This window comes from Aptenodytes patagonicus, chromosome 3, assembly GCF_965638725.1.
Source record: "Aptenodytes patagonicus chromosome 3, bAptPat1.pri.cur, whole genome shotgun sequence".
NCBI classification, from domain to species: Eukaryota; Metazoa; Chordata; class Aves; order Sphenisciformes; family Spheniscidae; genus Aptenodytes; species Aptenodytes patagonicus.
The window spans coordinates 126,608,228-126,628,705 of NC_134951.1; the positions used below are offsets into that span (position 1 = coordinate 126,608,228).

General features: G+C 43.0%; 2 protein-coding genes across 4 annotated transcripts in view; one reads left to right on the forward strand and one right to left on the reverse strand.

The window, feature by feature from the left end:
• PLCB1 (phospholipase C beta 1) overlaps positions 1-18,486 on the reverse strand; it is a 412,203-nt gene extending 393,717 nt beyond the window's left edge. For 2 of the 3 annotated variants that reach the window (XM_076335119.1, XM_076335121.1), the window contains exons 1-2: positions 18,094-18,486; positions 6,244-6,321 (exon numbers count right to left, since the gene is read on the reverse strand). In XM_076335119.1, the coding sequence (XP_076191234.1) occupies positions 6,244-6,321; positions 18,094-18,192 (177 nt within the window). In that variant the 5' untranslated portion in view covers positions 18,193-18,486. The remainder of the gene's footprint in view (positions 1-6,243; positions 6,322-18,093) is intronic. The other variant, XM_076335120.1, reaches the window with a different exon arrangement.
• Positions 18,487-18,727: 241 nt separating this feature from the next.
• Positions 18,728-20,478, forward strand: part of TMX4 (thioredoxin related transmembrane protein 4) — a 79,003-nt gene continuing 77,252 nt past the window's right edge. Inside the window, exon 1 of the mRNA XM_076335124.1 lies at positions 18,728-18,946. The gene's annotated coding sequence lies outside the window, so the exon portion shown is untranslated. The remainder of the gene's footprint in view (positions 18,947-20,478) is intronic.

Sequence of the window (20,478 nt, forward strand, 5' to 3'; positions counted from 1 at the left end):
TGTTTTACAGATAAAGCAAAGGCAAATCTATTCATATGACAAACCGTGTCATAGAGGTGTGTCCAATATTCATTATCAAACAGTATTAATAATAAGAGATGTTGACTGCTGAAATGCTAGACATGCTAAAAGAATGAGGAAGAGCAGCAAGTTTTTCATTGTACATGTTAAAATAATCCCTTATGTGGAAAGACATGCAGCATCTTTTCTCATTCAATTAATAATATTTATAATCTCAGTTCTTCAAAGGGTCTAGTTATTTAGCCTTTTTTTTTTTTCTTCTCCTCCTTTTACGTGCCAGAAAGAAAAGTGTGAATACATGTTTAATGATGCACTTCTTGGATGTTTTCAGCAGTGAGATGCATCACTGAGCAGCCTTGCTCTTGACTAAATTAAGCCAAACAGTTGGGGTTTGGAGGAGGTATTTTTAAACCTAGTAGTATTAAATATTACATTAGTCTCATTAAATTATTAGGTATATTTTAAATATTGGTTTATTAACTTCAGCCTTTATTGCATGCTTGTCAAATGTACTGTAAAACATATAAAGATGTAATGAAAAGATCTTTGACCCATAGGGCAGTACAAATATTGACCCAATTGTTTTAAAGCTCCAATTCAAAACAGCCACAAAAGAACTCTCTTAAATAAACACAGCCAAAATCCCCAGCAGCTGGAAAAAGGCCACATCTTCTTTCATTTGGATGAGGGCAATGGGATTGCCACAGAATTTACAAACATGCTGAAGCCAAGCCTAATCCTACAGAATCCTATCTACTGCGGGCACAGCCCTCGGGCTCCACTTCACACATTCACTCTGCCGTCTGTGTTGGGTTTTCAGGCCCAAAGAAACTCACGATCACCTCAGGACACAAGAGGGGAAAGGACCTTCCAGGTCAGAAAAATCCTCTCCTCTTATCATAAGGAACCACTTCATGCAGTCTCATGAAATGAGAAAGCTCCAGCTCAAGGTACAGTATTTTTGCTACAGGCTCTTGTAGCAAGCTCATATGCTGTGTCTGAGCTACAGCATATTAATACCAGTTCTGTCAGCCACGTTCACACATAAAAACAGGCCTATCCCTGTAAGAGGAGAAACTACCCCCACTCCTTCCCCTGAAAATTGCAAAACTGTTATTACTGAAAAGCTGTACAGCTTGAGTCTCTCTGCCTTTAGATATCCTCAGCCTGTCAGCCTGAGCAAGCCAGAGCTGGGGGAAATACCCGGCTGTAGGTACTTCTGTACTGCTGTGGTCTCATCACCCCACCTTCTCTCAAATACACATAAAAGCTTGAACTATGAATTGCGCAAGCTAGCCTCTGAAGCGGGCTCCTTCCTGATAAACCATTCAGCTGGGCTGTGCTACTGCTCTAATGGCAACCAGCACAGGAGGGAAGCTTCAGCCACACATCCCCTCCGATGGAGTAAGTATCGCCTCAGCACTTGCAGTAGTTTCTCAACACAAACTTCCTTTGGACAAATGGAATCATCATCTGTTTACAACAGCATTTCTGCAGAAGGCATTGGAAATCGCTGTTGACTCCCCAGGACTGAACACTTAAGTTTAGTTTCGCGACACAGACTGTTAGCTGATCTCTTTTCATGGTGCCATGGATGGGACTGGGTCTGCATCCTCTATGTTTTCGGCAGGTTGCCATGTCAGTGTGGTAACCTAGCTTTAAAAATAAAGAAGAATAAATCAGTACATGCTAGTGAGATGAAAAGGACAGCATATTATACCATCCTCTGACTTTTAAAAACCGAAATGGCTCCCCCATAAAAGCAATTAGTTGCTTTCCTCCTTTTACTCCTTTTCTTAGGCAGTGTCAGAACTGCACTGAGTCAATGACTAAGTGTCTTCTCCTAACATCCATTTGATTGTGTAACATAACTTCCAGCTAAAGGATGCAAGAATAATAATGCACAAACTGTCTGACAATACATATTTCTTCTCCTACTCTGCCTATGCACCCATTGATATATTTATTCACAGACAGAAATCACAGTCTTTCTCTGGCTTTGCTTTGCTAGCTAGGCTAAACACACCAAATGCTTCCAGCCTCTTCCCATCTCCTTGAGAAATGCTTTTTATTATCACTCCTTCTTATTCTAGCAGCTGACTTACTCTTCACCTGGTCGAGTTTTGATTTATCTTTCTTCAACGCTCATGACCAGAATAAACAAATGAAAGAAATGGCATTCCTGTATTTTTTTAAAAAAAAGTAGCGAGGAACTGAGATATGTTTTAGTCGGGTCATAAAAATACGACAATGCAATGAATATTGTCTGGTTTTGCTATAGTTAAGAAACATTACAGAAACAATAAGATATAACAGACGCTAGCTTGTCACACTAATTAATTTTTCTTTTTTAAAACCCATGTTGAGAATCATTCAAGTAATAATATGAAATCAGCCAACACTCTGCATACAGATGAAGCAAATATTCTAGAACCTTCAGCAAGAAAAGAATTTCATACTGAAAAATACAATTAAGATCAGAAAGCTGTCCTGCCATCTGTTTAAAACAAAAAGTTTTAAATTTCCTTGTTGTTATCAGAAAATAGCAAAACACTATGTATGACTTCATTTTGGAGGATTATCTTTACTGATGACAGCAAAATATACTTAAATATGCAAATACACCGTAAGCATGTCAAACTGCAGGATACCACATGATTATCAAATTGTAAGATCAGAGCTTAAGTAAACTTAACAGACCTTCACTGCAGGTATGACCATACTAGGATGGACAACAAAGGTGAACCTAGCACATAAAAATCAAAGAGAAACGGCCCGCGGTCAGAAGAACCTGTATGCATTTTCATCCTAGGCTACTGTTTACTCTGCTGATAAAGTCATTCAAACAGAGAAGTTTGATCAACCGCTTTTTAATGTGGCTCTTGTTAATGTCCAAAAGCAGTCGTGCTGGACTTGGGTACCTGGCACGACACACTGGAGCCAGCCCAAACATAATTAAATGGTCAAATCACACACAGTCACGAAGAAACGAGCAAGGCACACGGATACTTATTTTGCATTGAAGCAGTCCTGAACAATTAGTTTACTGTTTGCCTTGCCTATAAGTTGTCAGATGTCCACTCTGCTGCAAAGCAGGCTTCTGGGGGCTCTTTGTCTCTTCAGCCTGCCTCCTTTCCAAGTTCTGTTCCTGCTCTTAGAAGTAAATGCTGAGAGGATGACTCCGCTAAGCCTGGCTGCCACAGATATCTTCATACCACAAGAATGGCCATCCTTACAGTCTTTCACATGTGGCGTAACCTAAGTGGCATGGATCTGAAACTACAGACCTAGGATGATTATTAGGAGCGTATGGCTCCTGCAAGCATGAAATTTGCTACTAACTAACTTATCAGAAAGCTACAGGGGACAGCAAGAGAAGAGTCCAGACTGGTTACATACATAAAACTTCTTGGTAAGAATTACTTTATTGGCAGCCTTTTTGATCCAGCATCTGTTCGACTCCAGCATTATCCAGACTTGCCAATTGGGCTGCAAACCCTGCGAGGATTGCTGGTTCATGGAGAACTACAAGATGGGGTCAGTGACACTGATGGAGGGCTGCACTGAACATACATCTTTACCAGGAACTCTGAGCTCTGACTGCATGAAGAACAATCTGAAAGACTGTCCAGATACACTACTAGACACCAGACACAGTATTTTTTTCCTTTCTCTGCAACAGAGAACAAACAGAAAAGGAAGGGAACAAGAAAACAATGCAAGCAGCAGCTCAACCAGCCAACAAGTTTGAGAAAGCTGCAGAGCTACAACCACCGGTTCCCTAAGCTAAATAAAAATTTAACACAGGGGGAGTGGCTTTTTTTGTTTTGTTCTTCCCCCACCCTGCCCAGCGATTCATGTAATTTTTGTATAACTTTACTGGTAAGGCAACAGCAACCAAAGAAGCCAGATTCCTAATTTAAAAGCCATACCATTATCCAGGCAGTAATTTACTGCTTTGCACAGTGTCTGGCAAACAGGACAGTGGAATGGCTAGAAAGATGACTGCTACTCGTGCCTTGTCTCCATACCCGCTTGTAGTCAGGTCCCAGGAAAACGTGTCTGACCAAGGATGCTGGCAGGCAGGCTTCTCACAGTTCACCACTTCGTCTAGCAAGGCCTATCCTTCCATACTCAGAAAATAACAGGCCCTGGTTATGACAAAAGGAATTGCTTAAAAAATAATAACTGAGGGGAAAAAAGAGAAAGCAATCACATAGAGGGTGTATTGTCCTGATATTATTTCTTCACGTAGTTCCACTGTCATCACAAGATCACTTTACACAAAGAGAAGGAAATTAAGAGAATTTCCTATATAACCTTCTTTTTCAATATATTTGTAATTTCACAATAAACGTGAACCCAACCATTCTCTGCAACAGCAGAAAGTGGCATTTCCTTCCTGGTCCTTGAACTATCAGCACCCCAAAAGAAATATATTTACTTTCTTTAAATAGATACTGCTAGGATGGGGTTTAGAAACAAGCTTCACCTAGTTGTCATGAATTATTAACCAGAAAAAAATCCCTCTTGTTGCCCTTTACAGAGGCTTGATTTGCAAGTTTAAAAATCAAACTGACACTTACATCTCTTGTACAAATACCCAACCTTTTAACAAAATGCTCTGAGCATTATAAATACATTTTTTTCATTAATATGAGAACAACAAATCTATAAATAGCTATTCTTCACAGAATTGCTTCAAGACATTGTTTTTACAGACAACAGTAGGAAACTGAAGGAGGTCTTAGTGCCAAACAAATTAAAAGTGAAATAAACTCTCCAATCAACTCTGGGTTTCCATTTATTATTACAAAGTTCGCTGTTATTTTTCAGCTTATACGATTAGTTTATGCAAGGGAAGGAACAAAACCGAAGACTGCACTGTGTTCTGGCGTAGCTACTGGGTTGCTATCAGTCATACCCTTCAACTTCTGAGGGCGTTCACTTTGCTTCTTTGGGCAGTAATTTAACAACTCTGGACTGTCAACAGATGAACCCGCTATTAACAACCACCACCGTGTACAAGCACAAGCAAAGAAAGACAAGATTTTTATTATAACTCCATGGTATGATTTCCAAATGCACTAACTCAAAACTGTGCTCCATCTCCTCTAAAAAGCAAACAAGGAAGATAAATAAGATTTAATGTAATACAAGTTGCCTGTACAGTCTGCACATTTAATGGTTGCTACCTCCTCAAGCAATTTTTGCACTTGTATCTAAACATAAAATCAACAGGAACTCCTGAAAAACAGCTACGCAACCGGTAAACCAGGTTTCCATAGCCAGAATACTACAAGTACGCATTTAGTCATTTTGGCATATACTCCAACACAAGGCCAAAGCTCAATCACTACCAAGTTCTAACACCATTTTCAACAGGGAACCGGTTCAAGTACTTACTTGAAAATTCATCTGTAAAAAAAGGAGGAACTCATTCAGTTCCTAGTTTTGACACAGTATTTTGCTACAACAATTGCAACAATAATTTTCTATTATATGTCTGATATGGTATATGAAACAAACTGCATCCAATTGCTCAGAGCACTTTTTCACCCCAGTGCAGCTCCACAGTCTCGAACAGCTGGAAACACGACGGTGCTGATTTCAAGAGGTGACACGGACGTGAAACTGGAGTAACGCAGCAATGAATCAGGCCATGAGCTTTCCCAACAGCTCCCCAGCCATAATAGTGATCTAAGCATACCGGAATGTTTTTAAAAGACAGTAAGTGTCCAGCGAGGATTAGTAAGAACTTAGTGACGTGGCCCACCAGGCATGGCCAGGGAGCATGTGGCAGTTCAGGAGGAAGAATTCAAAGGGAGCTCTGGCCTATGGGAATTCTGGGTCTGCTGTGCACCACAGCCAAAATCCTCAGTGAACGGAACGGAAAACAGAAAAACCACAAGCCAACCATGAACCACAACAGCATCCCAAATGGATCCTTGCCTGTAAACCAGGACAATTATACACCTCACTGGCCATCAGATCATTAACATGGCTGGAAATTACCAAGTCTTCCATTCATGTCTCCAAGTTTTGTGCGCCAGGGATGAGCCACAGGCCTGCTGTATTTGCTCCCCAGAAGAGCAGAGGAATGTATACTGATGTAATGCTTGCCTGCTGTGCCAGGACTGGCATGCAAAGCCTCCTGATTCCTGCCCGCCACACCGCAAAAAACAGAAAGAACCATTCTGAAGCAGGAACCTTTGCTCTTACCTTATTTTGATCTGTCCAGTAAAAGAAAAATCCCTGTGGATCTGTTCTGAGAATAACTGGAGTCACAACAGTGGAGTCCTGGAAGAAAAAAAGGACAAACAAAAAATCCACGTCAGCACACAGAACACATAATTATGCACTAGCTGCTTTGCCACCCATATTAATGAATTGCAACATACAAAGACTGAATTTGCCTAGGAAACCTGGAATAATATCCACTACATTAAGACTTTTGTCAATTACTTTCCATTAGTATTTTTCTATTTTTTCTACAATCCGACTATGAAGATTTTAGTAATGGAAGTATATACATTCCACCCCACCTCCAAATCAGTTGGGAACTTGTCTACTCTGGTAACATCCATAGCTCGAGTCATTTAAAACCAAGCACATTTGTAAGTACCGTAAGTAAGGCAACCTGGTTTCCTACATGTTCATGTATTCTGACTGACAGCAGGTACCTGACTCGGGAGATACAAGCTCTACCCGAAGCCCTTCCCGCAGGTGGGCGTTCATTACGTGTCTCACCTATTGGGATTCCATGGTGCCTAACAATAATTGATATCAGTGCAGCCTGGTCCTAATAGGATTCCTCCTCTCTTTCCTCTACTATTTTTCACAACATCTGTAAAAACGCCGTTGTCTTGAGACCTCTACCTGTTTGCCAAATTCGATTTAAAAGTTATGGAGGGGGCACAGAAAGGAGGACAAGCAGACAGAAAAATTGCTTAAGCCTTATCTCCACAGGAAACCAGGCTAAACACACAATTCCTCCTCAAAAAGGATGTATATTTCTGTTAAAGTGTTATAGATATTACAGCTTTAGCATTCACCTACTTCCAGAGCAGCAATATGTGAGGTCACTCTACATTCCTTTAAGGAAAAAAATGGGCTCTAATAGGTTCAAATTTAAATCAAATACATTTAACTGTGTTTTTTGTAACTGCAAATAAAGTTGATGGAAGTGACATTATCATAAATAAATAAAAACTAACTTATGCAAGCGCCATTTCTGAGGCAAGAAGATACTACTTGTCCATATTATGCCACCAGCACAGTCCTTTGTGACAGAGTACCGAACTCCCAGCAACGGGCATTTGTGAAACAGGGAAGTTGAATTATTCCCAGTTTACAGCTGGAAAAAACAAGACCCAAAGAAGCTAAGTGACAGGCCCAGCACCAGTCAGAAGCCTGCGGGGGAACAAGTAGAAGAATAAAATGGAGTCAAGCGTGAAGTGTGTTTTTATCTCAGCACAAGAGAAATACAAATAGAAGAGCAAGTTCTATGCTAAGAAGAAATACAAGATCAAACCCTTAATTGAGCGTAAACGTCCTCTTTATAACCAGAAGATCCAGGCTGTGGATTAACTGTGCCACAGGTACACTGACACTCAAATGGGTGCTATGTGAGCTTTCGGAGGCTGGGAACAAGTGTGGCTGTACCAGTGCCAGGTGGTGCTATGGAAATGTCCCAGCTGGGATCAGAGCTCATCCACAAAGTGCCACTGACCCTTCTTTCCCTCATTACAAGAAAACAGCATTATATGCACTTCTCCTAAGAGAACAGACATACAGAATTTGTACCATCTATTTTTTTTCCTGTTTCTCCATAGTTCCTAGTTATCTTGTACACCTGAGAGTCAGGTACTGTTTGAATGCAACAGGCAAATTTCTTTTTAAAAAAATGCCAAGTCCTGAAGAGATGTTGACTAGTTGTCTATACCCACAAGCTTCTACAAAAGTGTTCTCAAACCTCTGCCTTTCAAAAAAAGAGAGAAAACCCTGCTCTGGAAATATAACTCTCCTTTTTTAGCTTATTTCATATGTCCCATGCAGCCTGTGTGTAAATATGTAAAATATGGAAAGAAGAAGATTAAGTGTCCTTCTGCCTTTGGATGAGATATACACAACTTCGGGGGGGGGAGCCAGGGGGGGGGGGGGGGAGAAGGAAGTGATGGGAAACAGACAGGCATGAAGCGATTATGTCTAGGATTAATCAATTTTGCTGGTTAATCATTTCAAATCAGTTGCTTCAACCCAAAAGCTGTTTGGATTTGTCTGTGCTGATGACATACACCTGTCAAAGTATTACTTTTATAGCTGTGGGTTGTAAAATGTTGACTATAATCAGACTCAAAAACGTGGAGGATGAGGGGAAAGAGCCTTCAATATCTATTAGGTGACATAAAGGAAACCTCATCATGACAGGGATAATGATGAGTCTTAAATTAAGATCCTCTGTGCTCCAGGAAGGTGTTTGGTTTTTATATCAAAAAAGGCAGTTGTGCATTATGCCTCTTTTCTAAATTAACTACACTACTCTGACATTAAGCATAGCACAATTAACACGCTGATGAACATGAGAACCCCACACTGTCACGCTGTATACAAACACAGGATCTGAGAATAACTTTGTACATGTAACTGTGTAACGTGTCTTAGGAACTCTTCCACACAGTTAACAGCAGCAATAAAAGTCATGTGCACAATGTCTTATATTAGCTTGTAGAATATGTAAGTCCCTGACGCCAAAAGCCACACTCCTTAGTTCTGGGTGTGGAGGAATGGAAATAAACTTCTCCAGTCAGCTCTGCAGGTCCTGCTTCCCACTCCACATTAACACAGAGTCCTTTGCCACGTGGAACAGGTCTGCTGCTTTTACACTGCTCTGCAATTAGGGCTTGCAAAGGCAGGCAGCAATCAAAAAGATACATGAAAAACCCTTTATACACTATACATTCAAGAAGAAGAGTGGTTCAAGGCTCTGAAATAGAAATTTGTTTCAAATTACAATTGTCTGGTACATTATTTACAAAAACTATTGTACTAAATGGGAAAAACTGTGGTTTGTTACCCAGCAAACACACCTGCAGTCATTCATGAGAGTATCCTGAAGCCCATTAATTCAATTGCCTCACCCAAAGAGCTGACCTGTCTCCTAACTCCCCTGAACAGATTTACCAACCATACACAACTCTGAAGAAGAGGGTAATAGACAGGAGACAATAGATAAAGGGGAAAAAAACCCAAACAAAACTTGAAGGACAAACAAATAGGGAGCAGACGTTTATTTCTTCCCTAACCCACTCAGATCCAGACTGTGAGAATAAAACGGGGGGGGGGGGGGGGAGGTCAGTGTTGTGCATCTTTAAAGCTGATGGTTTTGGAATTTAACACATATTTAGGTGTCTAGTAGGGGCATAGCTCTTACGATCCTCTGGATGTCAACAAAGCAAGTAACCCTTTGGGTAGGAGCCCCAGATTCTTGGGACACTTCCAAGTATATAAGAAAAGAAGCAGGAGGAGGTGATAAAGGCAAAAATCAGATGTGACCAGAAAGGGGAGAGGAAGAAGAGAAAGACAGAGTGTCCCAGTCAACGATGCAAATGGTTGTGGGTTATCAGGCTTTTTAAATGCCATCTGTGGGTGCTTGTGCCAAGCAGTGGCTTGGTTTCTGACAGATTGCTATTGCAAATTCCTTGATAAAGAAAGACTTGGAGTGGCCCTAACCTGGCAGTCCCAGTGTGCTGCATATCACATCAGTCTAAACTTAAGTGAATAATTTTTTTAAAGGGCTTTTAATTTCACCTTTAAAAGCCCACCTTTTTATTTGTTGACTTAAGGCCAACTCTCTACTTTCCTCCAATTTCACAGCCTCAAATGAGTGATTGTTCTATACTTATTCCATTAAGTTGCCTCCTAATTGGCTGTACAACCTCAGACCCTGCATTAGCAATATTCTTTATTTTCTACTTTTAAACAAAAAGGTTTCAAATTCATGCCCACAAAGTGCCACAGACAACTTTGGGATCCTTACCAACCAGGCACAGCAGAACACAGGCGTAGAAGATCAATGGACAAATCCATATTTAAGTGCCTGCCAGGTAACTGTTTCAAGGTCTGATTTTAAGTGTGGGTCCCCTAGACTACATCTAACATCAGTGAGCAAAAAGTGCCACCTCCATTTTAGTATTACTGACCAATAAAGACTATCATACAAAGCCAAACAGTGAAGAGGGTGGAAGCCTTGGTTTAGTTCCCTTCTAACTATACGCCCATGCTTCCTACTCCTCAGAGCACCCCCATGACCAGGCTGTGCATCCAGCCACAAGGGATGGAGCCTTCTACCCTACTCCCCAACCATCACTGGTAAGACCTGAAGAGACATGAGGCGAGAAAAAACAGCTACAGAAGGGTGTACCGCTCTGCCACCTACGTCCCGGGCTTTGGCCCTTGCTCCCAGAACTCTCTGTACTTTATTCAGTACGTATTAAGGCAAGGGTGTAACACTATTGCCACTGTGTTTTGTGCCAAGCACGGTTCAGTGTTAAAATGATCAGAGAATGCCACAGGCTGGGACTAGTGTGCCAGCAATGCAAGTACCGGGTCAGTCCTGCCATAGATGAAAAGTTCCTAATGGATCTTAAAAGTACCTACAGGGGAATGAAAATCTACATGTACCTTGTCAACTAGCAAGGCCATGAGTCAGATGAGTATGTGTTTTAATAAATCATATATAGATAATGATGATGTTTCTTAGAAACAGTTGCAGTCAAAATTCACATCAACAGATTTTAAAAAGAAAAGCAGACCAGCCTTTATCTTCAGCTCTTACAACAGATGAGGCTCATGCCACTGCCTTATTAAGCCAGACCATTGCTTCTTGGTTTTGCCTCAGGTTTCTAGAGACATTGAACATCCACAAATATAACCTGAAAACTTTTACTCACATCATTATTTCATTTGCTTGAACCTACTGCTGGAAAATTTCTGCCAAACTGCTTCCAAACACAAAGCTAAGAAATACAGATTGTTTCTGGCAGTGGCAAAATATTCTGCAACTTTTCTTTCACTTTGGCAAAAGGGCTTGAACTCTGGTTTAGCAAGGGTGTAAGGCTGTGGGAAAGGCGTGGGGAGGGTCCCTGCAAAGAGTTTTCTTGCCACCTCACAAGCCAGGGGGATTACAGGCTTGAGGGGCTGGAGAAGGAGGAAAGGAGAAAGGATAGCAAACCCACAGTTTACATGTGGTCAGCAGATATCTCAGCTGTTAAATTCCATAACACACTTGGTGTACTCAGGCTGGAACTAAGCAGGATTACCCAAACAAGCAGCATTATGAATTTCTTTAGACTGACAGCTAACTATGAGCGAGAGGGAGAGAGTACCCGTCCCCCGGTTTTGCAATGAACCACTGAAATAATTCGGAAGCGTAAAGATGCCCTCTTTTACTGAGGGCAGAAGAACCAAATCCGCTGTATAAGGGAACAGACTGCAAAAAGGAAATGTTGGAGAAGGTGAAATGAGTGCTGGAGGTTGGAAGCAGGACAAGAAATCAAAACCAGAATTGAGTTTACAGGACCCGTAAACTGGAATCCCACTTGTTCAACAGGAACATGCAAGAAAATATTCTTCACTCTTAAGAGTGGTTAAACCCTGGAGAAACTTTGGTGATGGCACCACATGACAGAAGTCATCATTCTGCTAATTAAAGACTAACTTCTTGCAAGTTTCAAAGAGCTACCTTGAGCGGGATTTGTTTCTCGGAAGCAGACTATCCTGTCTTGTTTCTCAGGATGTCTATATTCTTGGGCTGACTAGAGCCTTACCTTACGTAGTCTTGCTTTGACTGTGTGAGTCCTTATTTGTTGTAGATGTTGCAAAGTATGCAGTCAAGAAAGAAGGAATAAAGGGAGAAATTTATAGCTAAGGTAGCCAAATGCCAATCAGGAAGATTTTATCTCTGCCAGAGAGTTCTTATGTGATGCTGAGCAAATCATTTAAACCAGTCTGTTCATGGGCATAAATGCTGTATTCTGATTTTGAAGGAATACTGGAACTGTATTTCTACATTTCATTTTCTAATTTTTAGAGATGCTGAGCCCAAATTCATCTGAAGTCACTGGGGAGTCATGCTGAACATCTGACTGTATGGTGCTATGCAGTCTGAAAATTAGGTCCAAGGTATCTAATCACAGATTAAAAATTAGGAAGTTTTTTATGTTGGTTTCTTTTTTTGGACCTACAGCAGTACAATTGGGAACACATTTTGTCATCTAATGGGTCTTGTGAAAATAAATTTAAAAGTGTTTATGAAGCATTTACTTTATAATAGATAAAAGACTCCATAATGATTAAAGTTAACTCTATTTCACCACAGCCTTTGTTTAAAAAAAAGTCTTGAGCACTCAAACATTAAAGTGAAGAAAGCATACAGTGCACAACTTCAATTCACTGTTAGCTTTCCTCTCACACAGAATTCCTCGTTTACTTAAGAGTTGTTTTCTGATTTTCAATTTCCCTAGTATCTACCAACACTCCAAAGGGCTCAGACGCTACAATAACACAGATGTTATCTGCAACTTAAACATGAAGTCTTCACCAGATCTTCCAAGGTAGGCATCTAACCATTCTGCAGGACATCCAAATCTTTTTTCCTCCCAAGCTAAAGTCAGCAAGAGCTTTCCAAAAGGAGTTAACTACATTCAGGCTTTCCCCTTTATTAAATGTTAACTGTTGAGAAATTTTAAACTCGATCTAATTATTCTCCTATGTTGCAAAAGACCAAAACCACAACTTCTACTCATTTAGATAAAATATTTTTATATAGCACAAAGCTGATATTTGTTTACTACATAAAGATTAGCAACAAAGAAAGAAAAAACAACAAAAACTCTAGAATGTTGGACTAACTTCTTCCCTCCAGACTGAAAACACTCAGAAAAAATAAACTCTTTTCAGTTTATTGTTTTAGTTTTATATGCACAGAACAACGGTTGTTCATTTTTCATGGCCTCAGTAATGTACTGTAGTGACAGACTTGAGCAGAGTTAAAAAAAAAAAAAGGCAGGAAAAAAACCAAGTTACTTGAGCATCAACATCTTAAAATCACTTCTGAAAATTTCCAGGTTTTTTTCTTTGTTTGATCTCAGCTTATCCATAATAATGATATCTGATTTTGTATTTACTTGAAAGGTTAAAGGGGATGTATCTCATACTCTTGACAATCTTCTTTAAAAGATTCTAAATAAATAGAGAAGCCCAAAAACTTTACATAGCACTCACCGTCTGAGCTCAAAAACATTTCATAGAGATGAAGAAGAGCTCTAAGAGAAGGGCATTAAAATAGAACTTTAACGTCCTAGGTTCAGTTTTGCTGCTTACTGGAATAACTGGTGAAGTGCTGTAGCCACTAAACAACGCTACCTATCAGCAGGTTTGTTTCAGTAACTAAATATTTAGGAAAAAAAAAGGTTATAAAATTGGAATCATGTCCCTCAATTTAGGTAGAGTTACATTACCTTACTGATATCATTAACTTGCAAGTAAAAGTAAATAGTGTAAGCCACAGAGAGAGCAGTCAAATTCTTTATGTAAAGTACATATTATCACTAGGGAAGATAAGAAAGCCTTTAAGCAAGAACTGAAAACAAATCTATTTTTGAATATACACCATCACGTTAACTTGCTTCAGTGTGCCAATTACTGCTCTTAGAAAACATCAGTTCAGCTGTGCTGTAGCTGTTGAGCTATTTGTTAACTCAGTTACGTCTATCTTGTTCCCACTACAAACCAGAGAAAAATAAAGCAAAAAAGACAGCCAAGGCAGGTTTCAGCCCCTTCAGACATCAGATCAGTCCAGAGAGAAGCTCCCCTTTATACTCAGGTTTCATTAACCTTCTCAGCTAGCAACACGTTCTGCTACATTAAGTTTAACCCCCTGGAAAAAAGCTTCATCCATGGACTTCATTACACCCTTTTTATATATTTATTAAATTGTTTTAAAACTCTCATCAGGAAGAGCTATTATAACCTGGGTTTCACTACAGCACAGTGGATCAAGTCAGTTCTTCTTTAAGCCTTCCCTCTCTCTCACAGATACCGCTTCTCTCTAGGAATAAGAGAGTGCATCTGTTCAAAGACCAGACCAGTACTTATGAGGCTCAGAGTCTCTTCCCAGTAGTAAGGGAAAAGTGGTTATAAAGGCCCAACTGAAGGCAGTGTGAAGAAACATGACTTGAAGAAGCAAGTGCTCGGCCAACTGCCATCTTAAACCAGACACACACATGCATATATCTACAAACAAAAGCAGTCCTAAGCAACCAGTCACTTGAATCTTTCACGTATTCAAACATCAGCTGTTTCCATTCAGTGCCTTGTGAATACAACCTACATATCAAGACCAAGAGTTAATTCTAAGATTTATTTTCTGACCTGTAATACTGTTACACAATAAAACAGAAACCGTGTGAGGAAAAGCAAAGTAACAGGACAACAATCATCTGTTTGACTTCAGTGCTTTATATCCTGATCCAAAATGGAGTTTGTGAATAGTGTGACTTGTCTTGCAAAGCCAGAACTTTTTAATCAATCCTAATGCTTTTACAATTTAGAAACTGAAGCTGGTCCGCAGAGGAAATGGAGTTCCAAGCCTCCTGAGCTGCTTGCCTTCCACCTGCCTGTATGTGATCTTGAGTGGTTGACGTAACCTCTTCCTCTCCTCCTAGCAAAGCTCAGGCGAGGCGTTTCTCTTTCAAACTGGATCATCATCACACTGGGGGGGAGAGGCGGGCACTGGATGAGGTTCATGGGCAACATGTAGCAGACTTCACTGCTGTTCCTCAGAGGGGAGGTCCATATAACATCATCAGTACCACATCTGCTTATTAGCAGCCTCAGAGTTACTAATTAGGCACAGAGCTTCTAGAAGCTCAGGATGGGAAGTCCATGGGTGGATTGGTTTTAAAGTCTGTATCACTACAGCTTTTGTCAGATTGTTCTGCACACCATGCTGCAGCACCCTTCTAAAAGCTGGCAAATATGTTCTTTAACAACTGTTACTCTATACACCATGAAATTCCTTACACGCCTCTCATGCTCTGGTTTAAATCCTTCCAGCATTCCCATTTAAAAAAACCCACTACTTTTCAGTGGTTTATAACTCAGCTGGAAAAATTTTGCTTTGGGCTGAAGCTTGGTACAAGTCATAGGAATTCACCGAAAACACTCTTTTGCTTTATGAAATGCAAAGCAAAGTCAATAGTGTCATCTTTAAACTGCGAAACAAAACAGCAGCAAAGTGTACTACAAGGGTGTGCCCCGGAGAGGAACGAATGCTGCCCTAGTGCACAGGCGATGCAGAAGAACAGAACTCCCGTTCTCACTCAGAAACAGTAAGTAGAAAATGGTGCATAATAAACATCAGCATGTGAGCCTCGCTTTTCTGAACAGCCCTGTCAGCACAGCAGATCCAAAGTACTCATTATGGTCAATTCTATTTCACTGTTACATTTAGTAGTTTACTATTTCTCATTACAGCCTATTGTTTCACTGGAGAGTTTGTGCATGCCTATTTACATGAGGCACCACAGAGGTTCAGATTAATAATCATCATTTTTTTAAAACCTTTCAAGCAGATTAATTTGATAGAAAACAAAGACTCTGAAGTGGTTATTGACTACTCAATGGCAAATACTTTTCAAAGTCACTGAACACACATTCGTCTGAAGACCTTCTTAGAGCCAGAGTGCCAAAGGAGGTTCATTTCCCTTGATAGCTTTGATTTTGTGGGGCTTCCACTGCTGAGAAGAAAGACTACAGGCAAGATAGGGGGGCTGGGAAATGCATACATATACACGCAATGAATGGTCAACAATGAGTTAATGCCAGTATTCTTCATCACACAGCATGGCTAAATACGCATCAACTTTCACAAGGTTGCTGATGAAAGCACTCACTGAACACAACAGGACTCTTTCTCATCTCAGTCACACATTCCAGGTAATATCTGTGTATCGCTGAGTAACACCTTTAACCTGAAATGCACATCTTTTGCTAGAATTTAGCCGTATTTTATTACTGTAGCCTTTAGGTTTACAATTGAAATTTTTTTTTCCAATTAGTCTATAGCAGACAGGCTAGCCACTGAACATCCACTGTGCATGGAGAACACCTTCTTTAAATTCTATGTATACAACATACTACTTGGGAAATAGCACTTAAACTAACAATTTAAACCGTTGCCTAATAGCTTGGACTTTCAGTCTGGAGAGTTAAATCACCACTAACTTGACCTCTGCGTATACCTGTGGAAATTTCTTGGTAGCTTACCAAAAATAAAACAATAACTGCAATGACCAGGCTAAGGTTATGCTGCCTTTTCCTATACTAAGGAAAACATTTTCTCAGGCAAGTCATTCAAGCCTAGTTCCCGAACATGAGTAACCTGTGTCAAACCAACGTTTGCTACTGCGGACAAGGTCAGGTTGCTGAGCTTATTAAAAATGTATTAGCTTATAATCGTAAATAAAATTTCACACTACAAGTTGCTCAGTTTTTTGGTGTTCTCTCCCTCCTTGAGAGCGTTTATCACAGGTTTATAGAGGTCAGGCTCATACATTTGGCTGCCGGACAGGCTGAAAGCAATGGCAAAACAGCGATACGTAACAGGACAAGAACAGTTGTTAGACACATGAACTGCTCCTTCTCCCTCTCTCTCTGTTGTCCCTCCAGTTGTTGCTGTGGATGTCTTTAGCTCAGACGAATTCGCAGCAAAAATATGAGAGCCACGTTAGGGCTCTCAAAACAAGTTACCCTCAACAATTCTCCTGACATTCAAACTGTCCGGCATGCCTGCCTTCTTTCCCAACCACTCCTCTACCACAGCTCGAGTCTCAAAATGCCCCTCCATCTCCAGACACCATCCGCAGACAGAGTTTTTTGGGGCACCTGCTCCTCCATGCACAACTGAGACACAAACACCCGATGCTGTATTGTAGGAACAAGGCTAGCAGAGGACTCATCCTTTCTGTTTTCCTTCTTTGCAGCACAGCAGTCTTACTTTCACGCTCTGAGAAAAGGAAAGCTAAACAGAGAAAAGCTACCTTTCTCTGAAACGGTCCTGGGCATAGCCTGCAAGTGAAGAAAGAAATCCCAGCTGCTGAACAGCTGTGCTACCAAAGGTGAAGTGAAAACCACACTCCCCTCCTATTTGAGGCAATGCGAGTGTAAAGGGTTGGGAAGCATCAAGTGGTAAGGGGAAAGTGGATGTGATTTTGAGGCAAGTCTCATGCCCTAATGAGCCAAGAAAGAAGAGTGCCTTCTGCGGAGGAAGGAAGATGAGTGGGGGTACCCAAACAGCGAGCCCTGGGAGAACGTGTCCAGGGCTCCACAACCCCACCAGAAAGAGAGAGGCAAGGGCAGGAGCCAGAAAGAAGGAGAGAGGCTGTGGGAGGAGGAAACGGGCGATGGAACAGGAGAGATAGGGAACAGGTTGAAACAACTATGTTACGGCGACAGAGGTGGCAACGTGCACAATAAAAGAAGGGAGGCAGGAGAGGAAGAGGCTCGCGAAAGGAGCCAGATCAACACAGCTCGCACCGGCCAAGCCAAGTGAGCCGGGAGAACCTTTGGAGAAAGTTTGCCCGGCAGACAGCCGGCAGCTTAACAACGCCTTTCGGCTCGGCCCGGACCCCACACGGCGACCGCCCAGCCCGGCCGGGAACACCTATCACCAGCCACCACGACCGTCCCCGACCGGCCGCCAACTCCGCCGCCGCCTCAACTCCCGCCGCGGGACGGCCCCGCCGCCTCGCACCTGCCTTCCAACCCGGGCGAAGCGCGCACAGAGCCCCGCGGGCCGGCCCGCCGCGGCTTCCCGCTGCCGCGCAGGGCAGGGCAGGGCAGGGCAGGGCCGAGCCGGCCGCGGCCCCGGGCGGCCGCAACATGTGCGCTGGAGCCCTTCTGCCCGATCGATGCGCCCCGCGCGTTGCATAACCCCGCCGTGCCCCTGCCGCCCTGCCCCGTGTGTGGCACGGCGAGGAGAAGCGGGGAGGAGCGGGGCGACCTACTCACATCGTCCCACTTGACGAATTTGATGCCTTTCTTCAGGGTGTCGGAGACGCAGACGGGCTTGAGCTGGAGAGCGTGCACCCCTGGCTGTGCCCCGGCCATTTGCACCGCATTGACGCGCTCTCCCCCGGAGCCGAGAAGCCGCGGGAGGCGGCTGCCTCAGGATGGACGCCGGGGCGCCGGAAACGGCCCCAGGAGGGAGGCCGGCAGCCGCGCTCAGCGCGCCTGGAGCGGGCAGTGAAGCGGCTGCCCAGGCGGCGAGGGCGAGAGGCTTCACTGGCGCCCGAGGAGGAACCTGGCGCGGCAGCGGCCGGGGCGAGCCATGCAGCGGCACATCCTCTATATACAGCCGGCTCGCCACGCACGCACACGCCCGCTCTCACACTCACACACACGCACGCAGGGGCACGGAGCGAGCGGCGCTGCCCGCTCCCCTCCCCTCTCTCCCGCCCCTCCTCCCCGTCAGGCTCGGCCCCCGAGGTTCCCCCGCGCCGAGGTCAGCGCGCCGCGCCGGCGGCACTGCGGCGCCACCTGCCGGCGGCGGCTGGCGCGGCATCCGCCGCGGGGTCGGGCGCGCCGGGCCTCGGGCTCCTCTCGGGGGGAGCTCGGCCGGCGGCCTCCCCCCCCGGCGCTCTCGCTTCCCCCGGGCCTGCGCCCCGGGCTGAGGCTTAGGCAGGGGTGCTGGTCCCAGACCACCAGCGCCCAGCAGTTGCCTTCCTCCAAGTGCGGTCCCGGTCAGCCCTCTCAGCCCCCCCCGAAACGAGAAGGATAACAGGAAGACGCTTGAAAATGCACTGCGGGAGAGGCAGGCGTGGGTCTCTGCTAATGCACCGTTACGCCTGTGAAGGGAGCAAAGGTGAGTGTCTATGTCGCTTGTCCTACTGACAGATGTGGCCAACGAGTGGTACCTCTCGCCATCGTCAGGCTTCAGAAGGGGTGAGCGCAGGGGATGCTGAGTGCAATTTTAGGAAATAGTTACGGCAAAAGCAGAGTGGAAGGGCAATGCTTAGCCTGCAAAGTGATGAACGGGATGCCAAAAGAGAAAAGACTCTTAATTTAAAGAGTGTGGCACATACAGTCCCCATCAAAGCTTGATGTTTTAAATACACAGAAATTGCTTTACCAAAGATTTTTGCTCTCGTAAGATGAAGGGGCTTCCTCAGGACAAAGGCACATAACCTTAAGTCAGTTTTAGGTATACTAAACTCAAAAGGCATAAAGATGGCAAAATGTCCTCTCGCCCGGCAAAATCCTAAATCCAGGGGTTTTAAGGAAAGGTTTTTGAAGAATAAAGTTATATGTGCTCCACAAATGACCTTCTCTCTGTTAGAGTCCCTGTGCAGTTGTAGCAGAGATAAAGCATCAGATGAGGTAACACGTGAGATTTCTAATTTCTCTGTAGAGGTTTCCAATTGACACTTATGATTTAGGGACAGCAGGTCAAACTTCTACTATAGACAAAGCAAACGATGTAGAAAGAACGTCTTGGAAGAAAAATTTCTTTAATTTCAGAGGCATGATATTTCAAAAAATTACTAGGTAGAAATATATACAATCTGAGTGGGGAGATGTTCTTTCTTCTAATTAAAGAGCTACAAAACTGGCATATCGGACTCCCGATTTGCTCTGTTAGCTACAGAGTTGTTAAAGCTCTTCCTCTGGGCCTCTTCCAGCTTCTTCCCCTTCAATAAGAAACTTTTCATTGCCTTTAGTGGGAGCTGAATCTGCTCCTTTATGATAGTCCGTGCAGGCAGCCTGCACGTTCCAAGGACAATTAATCCATTTGATCTGCTTTTTATTCTTATCGACCTTCCTTGCAAACGCGGGTGTCACATCAGTCGGGATGCAAGTCTGCTCTCTCTTTGCTGTGCTTTAATTTCCGTTCATTTGCAGTGACTTAAAGAAACAACAACAAATTCTGGGTTTGACTGCACTGACGTAAGTACAGGATTGCTCTGCGACGGGGTAAGGGAGAGAAATTTTTCAGTACCATTTTCCCAGCTGCCTTTTCATCACAGTATATAGCATATGAAAGACCAAAAATAAAGTAATAATATTAAAATCCCCCAGAAAATAAAAGCGAAGAGCACTGATGCTACAGTACTTATCCGTGATCCCTTAAGCTCTTGTATTCACAGCAGTCTACCAAAACCAACTGTTTGGAAGATGTAAAACTACCGTGGATGGTGGCACCTCTGTGGCGGTTTTCTCAACAAGTCCGTAATACCTTTTCACTTGGCTTAGCCTTCTTTGCAGTCTCCCTTAGGGAAAAACAATCACAGTTCATGATGATACCTTACGATTGCCGATGATACCGTAGACTCCTGGCAATCCGTTAGTCTGAACATGGAAGAGGTGATCCTATAGATCAGTATAGGCTCTGATACT